The 16121-nt window shown below is 32.3% G+C and overlaps 1 protein-coding gene across 1 annotated transcript in view; it reads left to right on the forward strand.

Annotated features, from left to right (window-relative positions):
• PKHD1L1 (PKHD1 like 1) overlaps positions 1-16121 on the forward strand; it is a 167411-nt gene that overhangs the window by 75394 nt on the left and 75896 nt on the right. The window contains exons 36-43 of the mRNA XM_051970994.1: positions 4297-4467; positions 6280-6506; positions 7118-8105; positions 9236-9484; positions 10248-10397; positions 12646-12820; positions 13785-13941; positions 14456-14612. Of these exons, the coding sequence (XP_051826954.1) occupies positions 4297-4467; positions 6280-6506; positions 7118-8105; positions 9236-9484; positions 10248-10397; positions 12646-12820; positions 13785-13941; positions 14456-14612 (2274 nt within the window). The remainder of the gene's footprint in view (positions 1-4296; positions 4468-6279; positions 6507-7117; positions 8106-9235; positions 9485-10247; positions 10398-12645; positions 12821-13784; positions 13942-14455; positions 14613-16121) is intronic.

The raw sequence follows: 16121 nt of genomic DNA on the forward strand, positions 1-16121 counted from the left end.
ATTCCGTCATCAAAAAAAAAAAATACTTACAGGAAAGAGGACTAGATTTGGAAAGAAAAGATGGGTTCAAATCCTGGCTCTGCAAATTACCTGTATGACCTTGGACATTTCTCTATGCCTCAGTTTTCTTTGTCTGTCATATAAGTAGGTTGGATTTAATGATCCTTGAATTCCCCTTTAGTTCTAAATGCATAATTTTATAATTCATTCCAAAAGGACAAGGGGGAGAGGTAGGTCACTTTCATAGTAAGGCTGCCATTGTGGTCACACACAGATTACTCTGTCACCCATGTCTTTGGTCTTGTATTAACCTTCTCCTCTTCCCTTCCCTACCCTAATACTTTCCATTAGTTAAGTTAAGTTAACTCATTAGGGAGTTAAGAAAATAAACGATCCTGATATATTGTGAGACACCAAATCTGATTTCACTGCATCATCACTGCATTCTCTGTTCTAATATTGCCTGTGTGTTTGTAAATTAGGGATGATGACTGGTAACTAGGACTCAAGTTACCACATTTCCCTTGTATGGAAACCAGGGCTCTGTGGCCAAATGGGGTTTAATACCTTCTTCAAGCCTTGAAATTCCCTGACTCAGTGATTCTTTTAAGAGTTACAGCTTCTGAATTCTCAATTTACTCTTTCTAAATCCCTGAATTAAACCTCTTTTTCCCCCTCATCCTAACTCAGTACTACCTCAAAATAAATCCTAACTTTTTCTTTTTTTTAAAATAACTTTTTATTGACAGAACCCATGCCAGAGAAATTTTTTACAGCATTATCCCTTGCACTCACTTCTGTTACGATTTTTCCCCTCCCTCCCTCCACCCTTCCCCTAGATGGCAAGCAGTCCTTTACATGTTAAATAGGTTACAGTATACCCTAAATACAATATATATGTGCAGAACCAAACAGTTTTCTTGTTGCACAGGGAGAATTGGATTCAGAAGGTATAAATAACCTGGGAAGAAAAACAAAAATGCAAGCAGTTTATATTCATTTCCCAGTGTTCTTTCTTTGTGTGTCCATCCTTGATCAATTGAAACTGAATTAGCTCTCTTTATGAAGAAATCCACTTCCATCAGAATACATCCTCATACAGTATCGTTGTTGAGGTATATAATGATCTCCTGGTTCTGCTCATTTCACTTAGCATCAGTTCATATAAGTCTCGCCAATCCTCTCTGTATTCATCCTGCTGGTCATCCCTTACAGAACAATAATATTCTATAACGTTCATATACCACAATTTACTCAACCATTCTCCAATTGATGGGCATCCATTTTAAATTCTAGCTTCATACTTCATTGGGTTAATGCCCTTTCTTCCTTGAGGCTAATCACTAACTTTCAGTCCTGCAGCTATTTCTTAAAGCTCTTAAATAAGCTAATTAACAACTAGAAAGTACAATTTCCCTCCTGAAAGTTTTAACCTGAAAGTATTTTTTATCCTTTTCTGGTCAGTCTCCCACCATCCTCACTGTCTGACATATGCTATGCCTTCCATAGCAGGAAGAGTAAGGCAAGCACAGAGAAACCATCTTCTTACCTTTTTCATGAAAACTGCTAAATTGAAAGGATGTACTTTAAAAAGGAAAGTGAAACAGCAACTTTTACTAAAAGAAATTTTAGTGTTCAAAAAGAGTTAATTCCCCTCCTGAAGTGTAAGAGAAATAACCACCACCATCTATCATCAAGCATTTATTAAGCACCTACTACATACTAGAAACTGAGCTAAATGACAAAGATTGTAAAAATGGCAAAAAATGACCTTCTCTTCTAGGAGCTCACATTCTTAATGGGAAGACAATATGCCAACTATGTAGATGCCAGAAATGTGGTAATCTCAGAAGGAAGGCATTAGCAGTCTGGGTGGGAATTAGGTGAGGGCAGATTGACAATGGATTCTTGCAGATTGTGCCATAATCTACCCGGAAAGATTTGGTTCTCCTCAATGGGTTGGTGATCAAGGCAATCCCAACAAACTTTGAATGGAAAATGTCATCCGCATCCAGAGAAAGAATCATAGAGACTGAATGTAAATCAACATATAGTGTTCACCTTTTTTTCTTTTTCTTCTGTTTTTTTTCTCTCATAATTTTTACCTTTTGTTCTGATTTTTTCATTCCAACGTGATCCAGAAGGAAATATGCAAAAAAAAAAAAAAATGTACGTACATAACCTCCCCAAAATGTTTTTACATGTAACTAGGGGAAATAATTTTTTTTAAAAAAAGAAAATATTATTGGACCAAAGTGGGAAGAAGATTTCAAAAAAATGTTAGAGAGATGGCCTCTTGCATAACTAGGTGACATTCAGTTTGGTTCCAGAAAGAAGCCAGGAAAGCAAGAAAGTGGAAATGAAGAAGAAGAATTGAAGTAGGAGGGAAAGCCATTGAAAAGGCATGGCATGGGCATATACAGTGTAGTTTGTAAGAAACAGCAAGGCCACTGCTTTGCAGATACAGTAAAAAGAAGTGTTAAGAAGACTAGTGGATTGTGAAGGGCTTTAAAAGCTAAACAGAAGATTGATACTGAAAATAAAAGGGAACCACTGAAACTTGTTGAGTAGGGGAGATAGTAGAAGGGAGCAAGAATGCTGACATGGCCATTTTGTGTTTTTGGAAGGTCACTTTGCAGTTTACTGATGATGGAATGGAATTGGGAAAATCACGAGGCAGAGAGACCAATTAGAAGGGTATTGTAATAGTCCAGATGTGAACTGATAACTAATCAATCAACAATCATGTATTTAGCTATTATTATATGTCAGGCACTATGCTAAGGGCTAAGGTTACAAATGCAGAGAATAAAATCTGTGCTCCTAATAGTTCTTAGGTTCTGACAAAGACAAAAAACCATAAATTTACTTGAGAATAAAGGCAAAGAAATGTCAAATACAAGGTAGTTTGATAGGAATTGTTTAACTGACTCTGTAAAACCATTCATTTAGCTAAACTTTCACTTACCAAATTATCTTTCTCAGTCATCAGCATTAAGTACCTATTATATTTAGAGTACTATATTAGATGCAAGGATGTCTTTAAAAATAATTACAAGGTGTGGATGGTCACCATCCCTAAAAAAACTTTAAAATAGATATGGAGAGACAAGATACACTTGTAGAAATAAATAAATAAATAATTTCTAGAACTGCATTTATATAATAGAAAATAAAGAAGTGCTGACTAGCAACATGAACACAAATGTGATCAATCATGGAAAATAACCAGGTCATTGTTAAAACAATAAAATTGAAGATTGCAAAAATAGCAAATGTCTAGACATGGACATCAGCATTTCTGAATGGGGGAAACATATAAACAATAGAGGAAATAAGAGCAGAAAGTTTGTGAGGGGAAATAATAATTAACAGTGTTAAATCTATAATCCTATCATTCAAAGACAATTAAATGAGATGGTAAGAATTAAACATGATATGAAACCTTAAATAGGAGAACATTATTTTAATCTAATGAATTCTAGGAAATTTATCATTATTTTTACTTCCCAGGTTATATACAGATAATTAAAATGTGGTCTTGATTGAAGATTAGAAGTAGTAATATTCTTATCTCGCAAATCCTTTCAGCTTTTTTGTGGTGTTAGGACTTAAAAGAATTTTTTTAATTCAGTTTAGTTTTGGATTTAGCAGTTTGAGTTTTTCATTCATGAAAAATAATTTTCAAAATTGTTTTACTTCATATCTATATTATATATACACAGATATATAGAGATAAATAGAAAGATAGATAGACTCTGGGATGACTTTGGCTTTGTGTTATGGCTTAAAAAAAAAAAAAAGTGGTAGTTGGATGTCTCAGTGGTTAGAGTACTGGTCCTGGAACCAGGAAGATTTGACTTCTAATCCACTTTTAGGCACTTAACAGTTCTGTAAACCTGGGCAAATCATTTAACTTCTCTCTACCTTATCTGTACTCACTTTATCTATAAAATGAAGATAATGATAGCATTGATTTCTCAGGATGAAGAGGATATTCTGAGGACAAAATGAGATTTTTAAAAATACCTTACAAAACTTATAGTGCTATGTAAATGATAGTTATTATTTTTAAAATATGGAACTTATTCATATAGAGGCATAATTTTACTATAAAATTATTTAGGCAGGAAGTGTGTCATTTGCTTTCTATCCCTATTTTAAACTCTGCAAAAAATGATGAAAAATTAAGAGACTTATGATTTGAGCATTTCATCTGTATTACAATATAATTTTCCTGATACATCATTTCTAAGTATTTTTTTAAATTTGTATTTGCATTTTTTTGTGTGGCAGGTTCTTTTTCTTACCAATTTACTTCATCTGGTATATATTATTATAGCAGTGGTTTCATCAATGAAGCACAATCCATATTTCTGCAAGGAGTAATTAATGTTTTGCCAGCTAAAAATAAATACATTCCATTACACCTATTTATTGATGGAACTGAGGCAACATATGCTCAAGGTAAGAGAAAATAAAATTGTTTATTCTGATGTTTGATGAAACTTCTAATACTGATAGATCATTTGGGAACTCTTTGGATTAGAAAGTTAGAAGATTTGAATTCTACTTCTGACTCTATCATTTAATAACTGTGTGATCTTGAACAAGTCACTTATATTCTCAAAACCTCAATTTTCTTATATATCATATGGGGATACTCATTTACCTTCAAACCCATCTGTTCCATTAGACTATGAGGTCCTTGAGAGTGTAAACTTATCTTTTGCCATTCTTTGTATCCCTAATGATTATTACAATGTCTGGCATGTAGTAGGTACTGAATAAATGCTTATGGCCTAATTAATGTGTTATAGTCTTGCTGTCAGGACAAATAAGAGTATAATATGAAAATATTTTAAAATTCTGTAAAGTCCTGTACAAATATAAATTATGGTTATTATTGCTTTTAAGTCTTTTTCCCATGGGTAGGAGTGACTGTGTAAAACTCTGAAACTTTAAATTAGATTCATTTTCCTTCATTGCCTGTGCCCCCTATTGCTTTTCCTCTCCAATGGACCCTCATTTTAAATACAAATGAGAAAGGACTCAATGAGAAAGGACTCAATTAAAATGTAAATTACCCAACTAAAGCTATGAGTATGTAATGAATAATTTGTGTCATAGATATTAAGATTTCCCCCTAGATTAATAGAGAAGATAATTGCTTTGAAGATCTCTCTCTCTCTCTCTCTCTCTGTCTCTTTCTGTCTCTCTCTCTCTCTGTCTCTTTCTGTCTCTCTCTCTCTATGTCTCTTTCTGTCTCTGTCACTCTACACACACACACAAAATATCTCAATAATCTGTTTTTACAAATCAAGATGCTAAGAGACTAGGTCATACAGTTAATTAGTGGGTAAGGTAGGCTTTAACGCATATCTTCCTGAGTCTCTAAAGTTTCCAGCACTTTAAATTTTAATGGCCTAAAACTGCCCTAAAACTTTTGGGACACCCAATATTTTAAAATTTCTTTATAATAGTTTTTTTATTTAAAAAAATCAAATTAGTTATGCCCCCTTCCTCTCCCTAATACTGAGACAATTATAAGCAATATTTTTATTAATTTTTCAAAATTCTTGATTGACACTTTATAATCACAATAATATTTTTGAGGTTATAGAACAATAAACCATCTTTTACCTAGAGTAGTAGGCTTTAAACAAGAATTCTATATATAGTGTACCCATGCATTAGTGAAAACTTTTGACTTAAATAAAAAGTTTTTCCCCCCAGTTATTCAAATAATTTTACAAAAGTAGCTTATCTAATAAGAGATAGGTAATACCTAGATAAAGTATTAAACTTTGGGATCAGGAAGACCTGAATTCAAATCTCACTTGACCTACTTATTAGCTGTATGACCCAACGTCACTTAGCTATAGTTAAAATGTGGGTAATAGGTTTTTTTTTTTTTTTTTTTTTTTTTTTTTGAGAGATGACATGGTGGATAGAGCCATGGGCTTGACTTCAGAAAGACCTGACTTCAAGTCCCAGCTCAGATACTTTTTAACTTCCTTACCTTCAGTTTCTTTGTGTATAAAATGACGATTAAATAAAACACCTATTTCATGAGACTATTGTGAGAAATAAAAGTGATACCTGCAAACTACAAAATGTTATATAGATACTATTGCTATTGATATATTAGTGCCCCTTATTTAAATGTTATACATATTTGCCAGAATATTGTTACCATCCCCAATTTACTGCAGTTTGATACCAGTTCTGACTTTAGAATAATTATCTGTAACTCACATGCATCTCTTTTTTGTCAAGGAGTATCTAATGAATCAAGCATGAGCATTTCAGAAGCAGAATGTATAGCAGAGGAGTCTTCATATATCCAGAATAAAACTGGAGTTAAAAATCTTAATGGAATTTTCTTTGAGCTTTCAAGCTGTTACTCACCATGTATAAGTAACATTAGCCCATCCTATGGCACAGTAAATGAAGCGATAACAATAACTGGGCATCGCTTTAACAGTCTAGGATATGCTAATAAGGTAGGAACTACTTTTTTTCATACACAGTGTGGTCTTCTTTTAAAAGTGCTGATATGGATAATAAACAGCAATGTTATTATTGTTACTATTGTATAATAGTTGCATTTTATAAATATAAAACATATTTATAGTATATATATATAAAACATAATACATATAACATAAATATTTATAAATATAAATATTATATATAACACAAATATTTATATATAATATAAATATAAAATTTATAATTTTTAATAGAAATATAAAATCATAAATAGAAATATATTTTATATAATATATAATTATATATTATAAATATAAAACATTTATATATAAATATAAAACATTTATATATGTATAAATATAAAATATTATAATATAAATTATAAATGTAATATAAATATAAAATATAAACATATAATGTATAAATATTTATAAATATAAAATAATATATTATATATCATATATAAATGTAAAAATATTTATATATATAAATATAAATATAAAAAAGTATTTGGAAAAAATTAGATAATACTTTTCCCATTTAATTTACTATTCATAAAAGATTTAATTATCCATATATGTAAACTGCTACTGATTCCATTTCACAATTAATACAATTTCAGGTTACCATTGGTGGCTATCCCTGTGTAATAGAATTGAGTTCTGAAAATGTCATCATATGTCATATTGACCCTCAAAACTCAATGGCTATTGGAGTTGGGGAACTTGTCACATTAATTGTGGACAACTTGGGTACAGCCATAAACACCTTGACCAAAGAACTGGACAGACGATTTGTTCTTTTGCCCCATATTGACACAGTGACCCCAAATGTCGGATCTACGAGAGGCATGACAAGATTAATTATTAAAGGGTCAGGATTTGCTGCTGCTTCTGCTCAGATAAAAGCTGCCATTGGAGGTTTTCCATGCACCATTTTGTCAGTAAATTACACTGTGATTGAATGTGAGACTTCTCCTGCTCCTGAACAGCGTGTGGACATAGATCTTCGAATACATAATATCCCTGCTCAGTGTCAAGGAAATTGTACATTTTCTTACTTGGACAACATCACACCCTTTGTAACAGGAATCTTCCCAAATACATTACAAAATGTGTCTACAGCGTTCATGATAGAAGGAGAAGGATTTGGGGAATGTCTGGAGGATGTTCTTGTTTGTATTGGAGACAGACAGTTCAGAGCAGTATATGTTAATGACACAAGCATTTCTGTGGTTGTGAATGCAATGCCAGCTGGTTATTATCCTGTAAGAGTTGTAGTGATGACTAAAGGCCTAGCTGCTGGAAATTTCACTGTAAATAGCCCCTTAGTAGCATCTTTACTGCCAACTTCTGGAAGCACCCAAGGTGGTACTTCTTTGATTATTACAGGAAATGGTTTCTCTCCAGGCAACACAACAGTAACAATCGGGAATGGACTATGTAAGATTGTATCTATTACTCCTAGTGAAATACACTGCAACACTCCAGCCAATTCACCTGCAACTGTCGAAGTGAGGATCCTCATAAACTCATTTGCCTCTCCACCATTGTCATTTACATATTCACAGGATGATACACCATATCTCAAAGATGTTTTGCCAGACAGAGGTATTTTCTTATTTGTACTTTATCTTATCAATACCACTCAATAATAATGAACTAGAATGTAATTTATTTATGTGAGTACTTTCCAAGAATTGGAGGGATTTTTAATATGTATTTTGTAACTGCATGTATTTGCAAAGAAAGAGATAATCATTAGTATATAACTCTTATTCTCCTGATCATCTTTATTTAAATCTCTTCCTTTTGATATTATTCTTATTTTTGTGCATGGGTTTGTGTATATATAACTTGAAAGATAATATATTCTAAAGACATAATTTCAATTTTGCTTTGTACTACTTTCATCTTTGGAGTAAAATACCTTATTCACAACCTTGATCCCCCAGCAAATAAATATTTGACTTTTTTTCTTAAAATTCCTTACAACCTCAGATCTATATATTTATATATGTGTACATTTGTGTGTATACATGAGTATATATCTTCATATTTATGCATATGTATGAATATACAAATGCATGCATATCCAGCCATTTCAATTCACAGATAAGAAAACAAAGGCTCAGAAAATTAAGTGAACTGCCCAAATTCACACAGCTGGTAGGCACCATAAGTAGGATATGAATCCATATTCTTTCACTCCAGGGCCAGATGCTTTTTGCATTGTATCACAGTCACAAAGGGCTTCAATGGCAAGTGAATCTTATATTTATAATATGTATTTGAACTAAATTTTTTATACAATTAAAGATAAAGATGCATTGATTTAAATATAATCACTCTTAGAGAGTTACTATATAACACACGACAATTGAGTATCATTTATTTTTAGTTTTGATATGAGCACTTGGATGCATGTGATCCCAAAATTCATGCTCCCTTTGAGCCTAATCTTGAACCTTCCCATTACTTTCTACAATCCCAATAAATAAAATCAGTGACTTAGGAATGGTGGAACAATTAGAGGAGGATTCCTGATAGTTAAACTAATTGCAAATAATTTGCTCCTAGATTTTGAGTCCACAGTAAACTATATAGCTTTTGAATTTTTATAGAATGCATTGGCATACATCATACTTTTATTCAAGGCAATGCTATTTTTGAATATATTTGTTATGTAAGTGAATAAATATGTGTAAGTAATCCTAAACTTTTTAATGGATTTTTTTAAGGACCACCTGGCACTGAAATTGAAATCATTGGATCTTCTTTTGGTTTTGATGTCTCAGAGGTTATAGTAACAATTGATGATATTCAATGTAACATCACAATGGTCAATGACAGTGTATTGCGATGCAGAGTTGGGAATCATGCTGGGGGCATTTTCCCTGTTATGCTGAGACATCTGACAAGAGGCTATGCAGTTTCCAGGATTGCTTTTGAACATTCACTCACAATTCAGAATCTTTTTCCAAGACAAGGTAGCTAATGGTATAAAAATTAAAATGTTATTTTTGCAAGTCTATGCAATAAAAATGTGATTATAGCATACATATTTTGTAAACTTTATCACCTGCATTCATTTTTAAGTTTCTGTAAAATGCTAAAGGATATTTGTATTCATTTTAAAAATAAGTGAGTATATTAGAATTCCCTAAAATAACCACAAAGTACTAATTGAATGATAACTAAATGAATGAATTACCATACCATATGTCATATGAGCCAAAATGTTATCCTTAAATTATTCAGATCGTTTATTTTAAAAAAATCAACCAAGTTAAAAAAATAATATAGACAATGTAAGAGGGGGAAAAACTACTAAGTGGGAGGTAATCAAGTTACATGATGTGATATTCTTTTCTGTTTAAATTAAATATTTTTCTATTGGAAATTTTTGATAGTTAAATTTTGTAATGTTTAATTATAAGCAGCAGGTATTTAAATTAGAAGAATAATTTAGCATGGTGTTTGACATTTTATATAATCAAATTATCAAAGGCTTCTTTAAAAGAAATCATTTAAATGTTTTTCTCTTTGCTCTTCTCTAGAGAAATAGTAGGAACATTTACTTACCACTGTGTGAATAAATTCTATTAAACAATTATATTATTTATAAGAATTCAGATGATTAAACTTATTTATCTTAATTAAGGCTACAAGTCATATTAATTAAGGATATTCTTGTTGATGGATTTCCCCTAACTAGATTTTTTTTCCTTTTCTTTTTATCTCTATGCTCAGGGAGCTTTGGTGGTGGTCTAACAATGACAGTGATTGGTTCTGGGTTTAATCCACAGAATTCAATGGTATCAGTATGCAACACTGAATGTGAAGTAAATCGACTTCAATCTGATTATAACACCTTATTTTGTAAAGTTCCATTTAATAATGGTAAGTAATGATTAAAGAAACTGCTACCAAGAAAAATGAGAAACACAATTTGTCCCATTATGAAATTCTATCTTGGGATCATTTAGCTTGGTGATATTTTTCTTGAAGAATTTATATGATTTTTCTTTCTTTCCTTCTTTCTTTCTTCCTCCCCCCTTTTCTTCAGTTTCCTCCCCAAATATTGTTTTCTTAATTCATGTATCTTTCAAGAACCATATTCTGTGACTTGGTTATAATAAAATATTATTTTTAACTCAAATTATCCATATCTCAGCAGTCAAAATCAAAACTCCTCATTATTATTTCTGTGCCAGTTTTCACTTTATCTACAATAACACATCACTTATCTGACATCATTAGTAAAAAGACCTGAAAACATACCTTGTTCTCACAGCTATTAAATTGTATAGCCCTACTTCTACCACCTTCCTCACATCCCCCTCACACATCTATCCAATGCTTTATCTATTCTTGATCAATGGGTCTGAATATTACAACTCTGGATATTTTCATTTTTTGATTTGACAAATATTAGGGCTTTTAAAATGTTGTGACTTGATTTTTACTCAGTAGGAAAAATCAATGTTTTGTTGAAAAAAAATATACTGCCAATGGTAGACAAAATAATCTTTAGACGTCCTCTTCTTCAACATCAGTGCATCATGAAACTCAATCTCTGAGAATCACTGCAAATTTCTCAGTCTGGATATCTTGTACTTCCCTTTCTTCCCCAGTTATATGAAGAGAACATTAAATACACTGGAATCATGTGGATACCACACAGGATACCAGGACAGTTGTGTACCATGTCAGAACTATTTTTGAAGGTTGCTATATTCTGAGTCCACCTATGATTTCCTCCCAGAAGTTGATATTTAGAAATGCATTGAGCATAATTGTTGCAGAAGCATTATTAACACACTTTTCTTGTGAATACAATATAATCCTGAATGTATGGCCACCAATTTCCCCACATGCACTTGTTTCTCAGGCAGAAAAATGTTTCTTTGAATTTCTAGAGGAGAAGAATCCCTAAAACACTGGGCATTGGCACTATTTGTGGAAAAAAGTGACGAATTGTAGCTCTATCATGATGATCAAATTCTGAATTTGATAAACATTTGGGAGAGAAACCTCTTTCCCAATTGATTAACTTACTAAGACAACTGACTGGACATTGATAGTCACCAAAATAAACCCAAGTAGTAGATTTAAGATTAGTATACAAGCTGGACCTGGATAAAGAAAGATAGCAAACAGAAAATAGAATTCCATATCTATATGATATATATGAATACCAATTTGTATTATTCTTCCTGTGTAGTGATCTTACGATCTTCTAGAGGTCATTGGCCAGGCTTTGCTGGACAATGCTATGATGGAATATCTCAATAATATTCTCATCTACTTTCAGAAATCCATCTAGTGCCCAGAGTTATTCTGGGCCACTTTTCATTTCAAAGCAATGGCCATTTAATTAATTCAAATGTAAGAGATAGAATTTTGGGGGTATATAATAGCCAAAGAGGAATACAAATGACCTCATGCAGTGCTCTCATGCACAGGTCATAGACTTTGGAATCAGGAAAAGGCTTGCAGCAATCTGTTAAGATTTTGGGGGTGTTACTTGTATTTCATCATCAGGATAAATCATCCAAAGGCATTGCCCCAACATGACTTGTCCCCAAGCAAGTCACTTATCCAGTCTAAACTTCCTTATCTATAAAATGGAATTATGATAGTGACTACTTCACAAATTATGGGATCAAGGGTCAAATGAGATAACATACTTTATTCATTGTGCAGAACTTCAAAACATCATCACTATCATTGTTATCATCATCTTTATCATCATCTTAGGTGTCAAGAATTTATAACCTGGAATCACTAACTTTGTTTTATTAATATTTTGATACCACCACATTTCAACAAAATTGATTTCCTTTGCAAATCTGCTTTTTGTTTTTTGCATTTAAAGATATAATTCTGAGAAGTTCTTAGGCTTTATCAACTAACTATAAAGGTCCAATAAAATACAACCTAAAGCCCTGTTTTGATGTCTTGAAGAGTTCTATTAGAAATAAAGTGAGCAAGCTTTAGTTCATATTCTTTATAACAATTTCTTTGGCTGCTCACATGCCTCGGTTTTTAGTAGCATATGTGTGCTTTAACTATGCAAATACACGGAAATGGTGTTAAAAAAAAATGTAACAGTAAAGCTCTTTTCATTGTGATCTTTTCTCCACAGGCAATGAAACTCAGAAAGATTGTGAAGTGAGGATTGTTAATGGGGAATACTCCATTCAGTCAAATACCACCTTTACATATATGGCCTCTTTAACTCCAGTCATCACTGATGTAACACCAAGAAGAGGAGGCACAGAAGGAGGCACAAGACTCACAATCAAAGGATCAGGATTCAGGTACTTTTATAGCTTTTGATTACTTTAGAAGCCTCTCCTCTCTCTTCCCTCCTCTTCAAACATACATATCTTTCCTTATTTCAGGGTAGTATTAGCTTGTTCCTAATGAGATATCCATAGATGCTATATTTTAGAATGTTAAATCAAAAAGAAAACTTGAAAAATCACCAGCCTAACTTCAAACAGGATTTTACTTCTTACAAATCTCTAGAGAAAAGTATTAAGTAGTATCCCTTAAGGACCTTTTATAATTAGGAAAGCCTTCCTAAAACATCTTAAATTTAAACTGACTTTCTCTTCTTATCTCCTTATTTGAATCAGAAGGGATCACCAATATCAACTCAAAATTGCTCAAAACACTGGAAAATTATTATTAATCCTCTATCCTTAACTCCTTTCTATAGGTCAAATAAAAATCAATCTTTAATCTTTCTTCATATGCCAAACTCTTATTGTTTCTTCATGTTAAAAGAGTACATAAATAGCTGGCAAACACAGATAACCCTTAAAATTCACTTTAGCAAATAGTCTCAGATATCTCTCCAATTAAATCTTTTAACCAGACTGCTAAAAAATGAAAGTAGTTCAATTTACTAATTTGTGGTTTTGGTCCATTTATTTTCTGTATTCTCCTTCTATGTTAATGAGTAATGAAGCAAACTACCAGGGGAAAAGAAGGAACAGTTTAAGACTAGATAGTTTTATTTCTTGGCCTTTTCATTTTAGTTACCTTCTTCTATGCATTTATTTCCTGTATTTCCATAAAAATATGATCTGCCAGCTTCATTACTGACAGCTGATAGTTCTAAGATTTCAAAATAATTCATGAGGAAAAAAATGAATTCATGTGGCTCAAAGATAAAAAATTAGCTTAGTATCTTAAACATAGAATTTGACACTGTGGCAGGAAAATCTGAGGTAAGCAAACAAAATATCTTAGTATGTTTGTTTTTCTTCTTTGTAGTTCAAATATGGAAGATATCCATGTCACAATTGGACAAGCTGTATGCGATGTGAAATCTACCAATGAGACACACATTATTTGTATTACGAATGCCCATTCTCCTTCCCAGTGGGTTAAAATTTATGTCAGCATTGGAAGCAATGGCATTGCCAAACTGGTAAAAGTACTATTGGGCACAGTGAGCATACTTGCTAAGTCTAGCAAATTTTAGGATTAGGGGAGGAAGAACAAATAGCTATGTATTATGTACTCAATGACTCCTAATATAGATAGTTGAGAAGTGACTGTAATACATGTATAGAGAAACAATTTACATTTTTAGAGGAAACATGATATAGTAGAAAGTATGCCAAATATGTAGTCAGAAGATCTGGGTTTGAACACTGGCTCCTTCTTTATTAAATGTATTGTCATAGGCAGGTCATTTGAACCCACTAAACCCCCATTTCTTAATCTATATTAAGAAGTTAATAGTATTTACTTTATCTACTTACAAAATCATAATGAGGTCAAATCTAAAACTAATTTAAACTGTAAAATGTTGTAAAAATGGAAGTTAACTTATTTTTTCTGTTTGTCTAAAACAAAGTAATGATGCTAAGATATCCTATGAAATTCAATAATGTTTAAGGTCTTTTTAAAAATTTTACCACAATCATTTTCTATTATAGGATAATGCTGATTTCCTCTATATTGATGTTTGGTCCTCCAATTTTTCATGGGGAGGCCAATCTCCTCCAGAAGAAGGATCACTTGTTGTAATCACAAAAAGACAAATAATTTTGTTGGATCAAAGTACCCCTGTTCTTAAAATGCTTCTTATTCAAGGTAAACTTCTAAAATTCTCTCTCTCCCTTCTCATTCTTGCTGTCCTTCCTTCTCTCCATTCTGTTTCTTCCCTACCTTTCTCCTTTTCTCTCTCCCTCCCTCTCTCTCCCTCTCTCCTTGACTTTCCCCTTCTCTCTCTTTCTCTCTCTCTCTCTCTCTCTCTCTCTCTCTCTCTCTCTCTCTCTCTCTCTCTCTCTCTCTCTTTCTCTCTGTCTCTCTCTCTCTCTCTCTCTCTCTCTCTCTCTCTCTCTCTCTCTCTCTCTTTCTCTTTCTGTCTCTGTCTCTCTCTCTCTCTCTCTCTCTCTCTCTCTCTCTCTCTCTCTCTCTCTCTCTCTCTCCCCCTCCCTCTCCCCCCTCTTCTTCCCTCCCTTGCCTATGCATATAGTTATTTCTGTGTCTCTGAAAATAGTTTAGACTTTTTTTGATGACTAAGGGTCATTGTGGACATTGCAAAGACTTTTTGCTGTTTAAACCAAATGGCCATCTGTTATTTCTTTCAGTGTCAGGCTATATACCTTATTGCTCATTATCAATGCACCTGCTTCTAACCATGCTCCTTTTTTCTGCTTCAATCTCTTAAAATTTGCTCCTTCTAATCTGTTGATAATGAAGCTTGTTAGAATTGCATGTAAAATCAGTAGGCACAATAGGCATCGAGATAGTACAGAAAATAGAGTGCTGGGCTTGGAATCAAGAAAACTTCAGTTCTAATCTGCTTACTAGCTATGTGACTCTGGGCAAGTCATTTAACTGCTGCCTATACCTCACTTTTCTTATTTCTAAAATGTAGATAATAATAGTAATTATTTCCCAGAGCTAATATGAGGATCATATGAAGTAGTATGTGTGAAATACTTAGCATAGTAACTTAATAAAAGTTTATTTTCTACTTTTTCTATTGAACATGTATGGACTCATCTTGTAAGTAAGTTACTTGTCTTTTAGTCCACAAAATAGTTTCCACTACTCAGATACTTTAAAAAATTACCTTTTTGTAGCCAAAACTGCACTCTTATTGGAAAATGATTGCCCCAAATCTGATTTTAAAGTAAAAAGAATATGACATAATATTATTTTATTTAGAAAATAGTATTTTAATCTGGCCAACAGGCAAAGGAAAAAAATGTTACTCTACAAAAATATTTCCTAGATCAGAGTTTCACTTCTCATGGACATTTTTTTCACAATCATTTTTAGGCCCAAATTGACTTTAAAACCCTAAATTTTTAATATTATAATAATTTGTAGAGCTGTTTTATATTATCACTTGTAAAATAAAAGGCAATACAAGAGAATCCTATCCTAAGTTTTGGTGTATGGGCTTTCTAATCAACAACAATATTTTTCTTCTAAAATCTTAAAAAAAAATTAAGCTACAATTCCATTCATAGCCCCAGCAATACATGGTGAGAAGAAAAGTTAAAATTTACTGTACTGAAAACTGAGTTGATTTATACATTTTAAATGCTATAAACTACTCATTTACCTTTCTATTTTTTAATTGTACTT

Source organism: Antechinus flavipes, chromosome 1 (assembly GCF_016432865.1).
Source record: "Antechinus flavipes isolate AdamAnt ecotype Samford, QLD, Australia chromosome 1, AdamAnt_v2, whole genome shotgun sequence".
Lineage (NCBI taxonomy): Eukaryota > Metazoa > Chordata > Mammalia > Dasyuromorphia > Dasyuridae > Antechinus > Antechinus flavipes.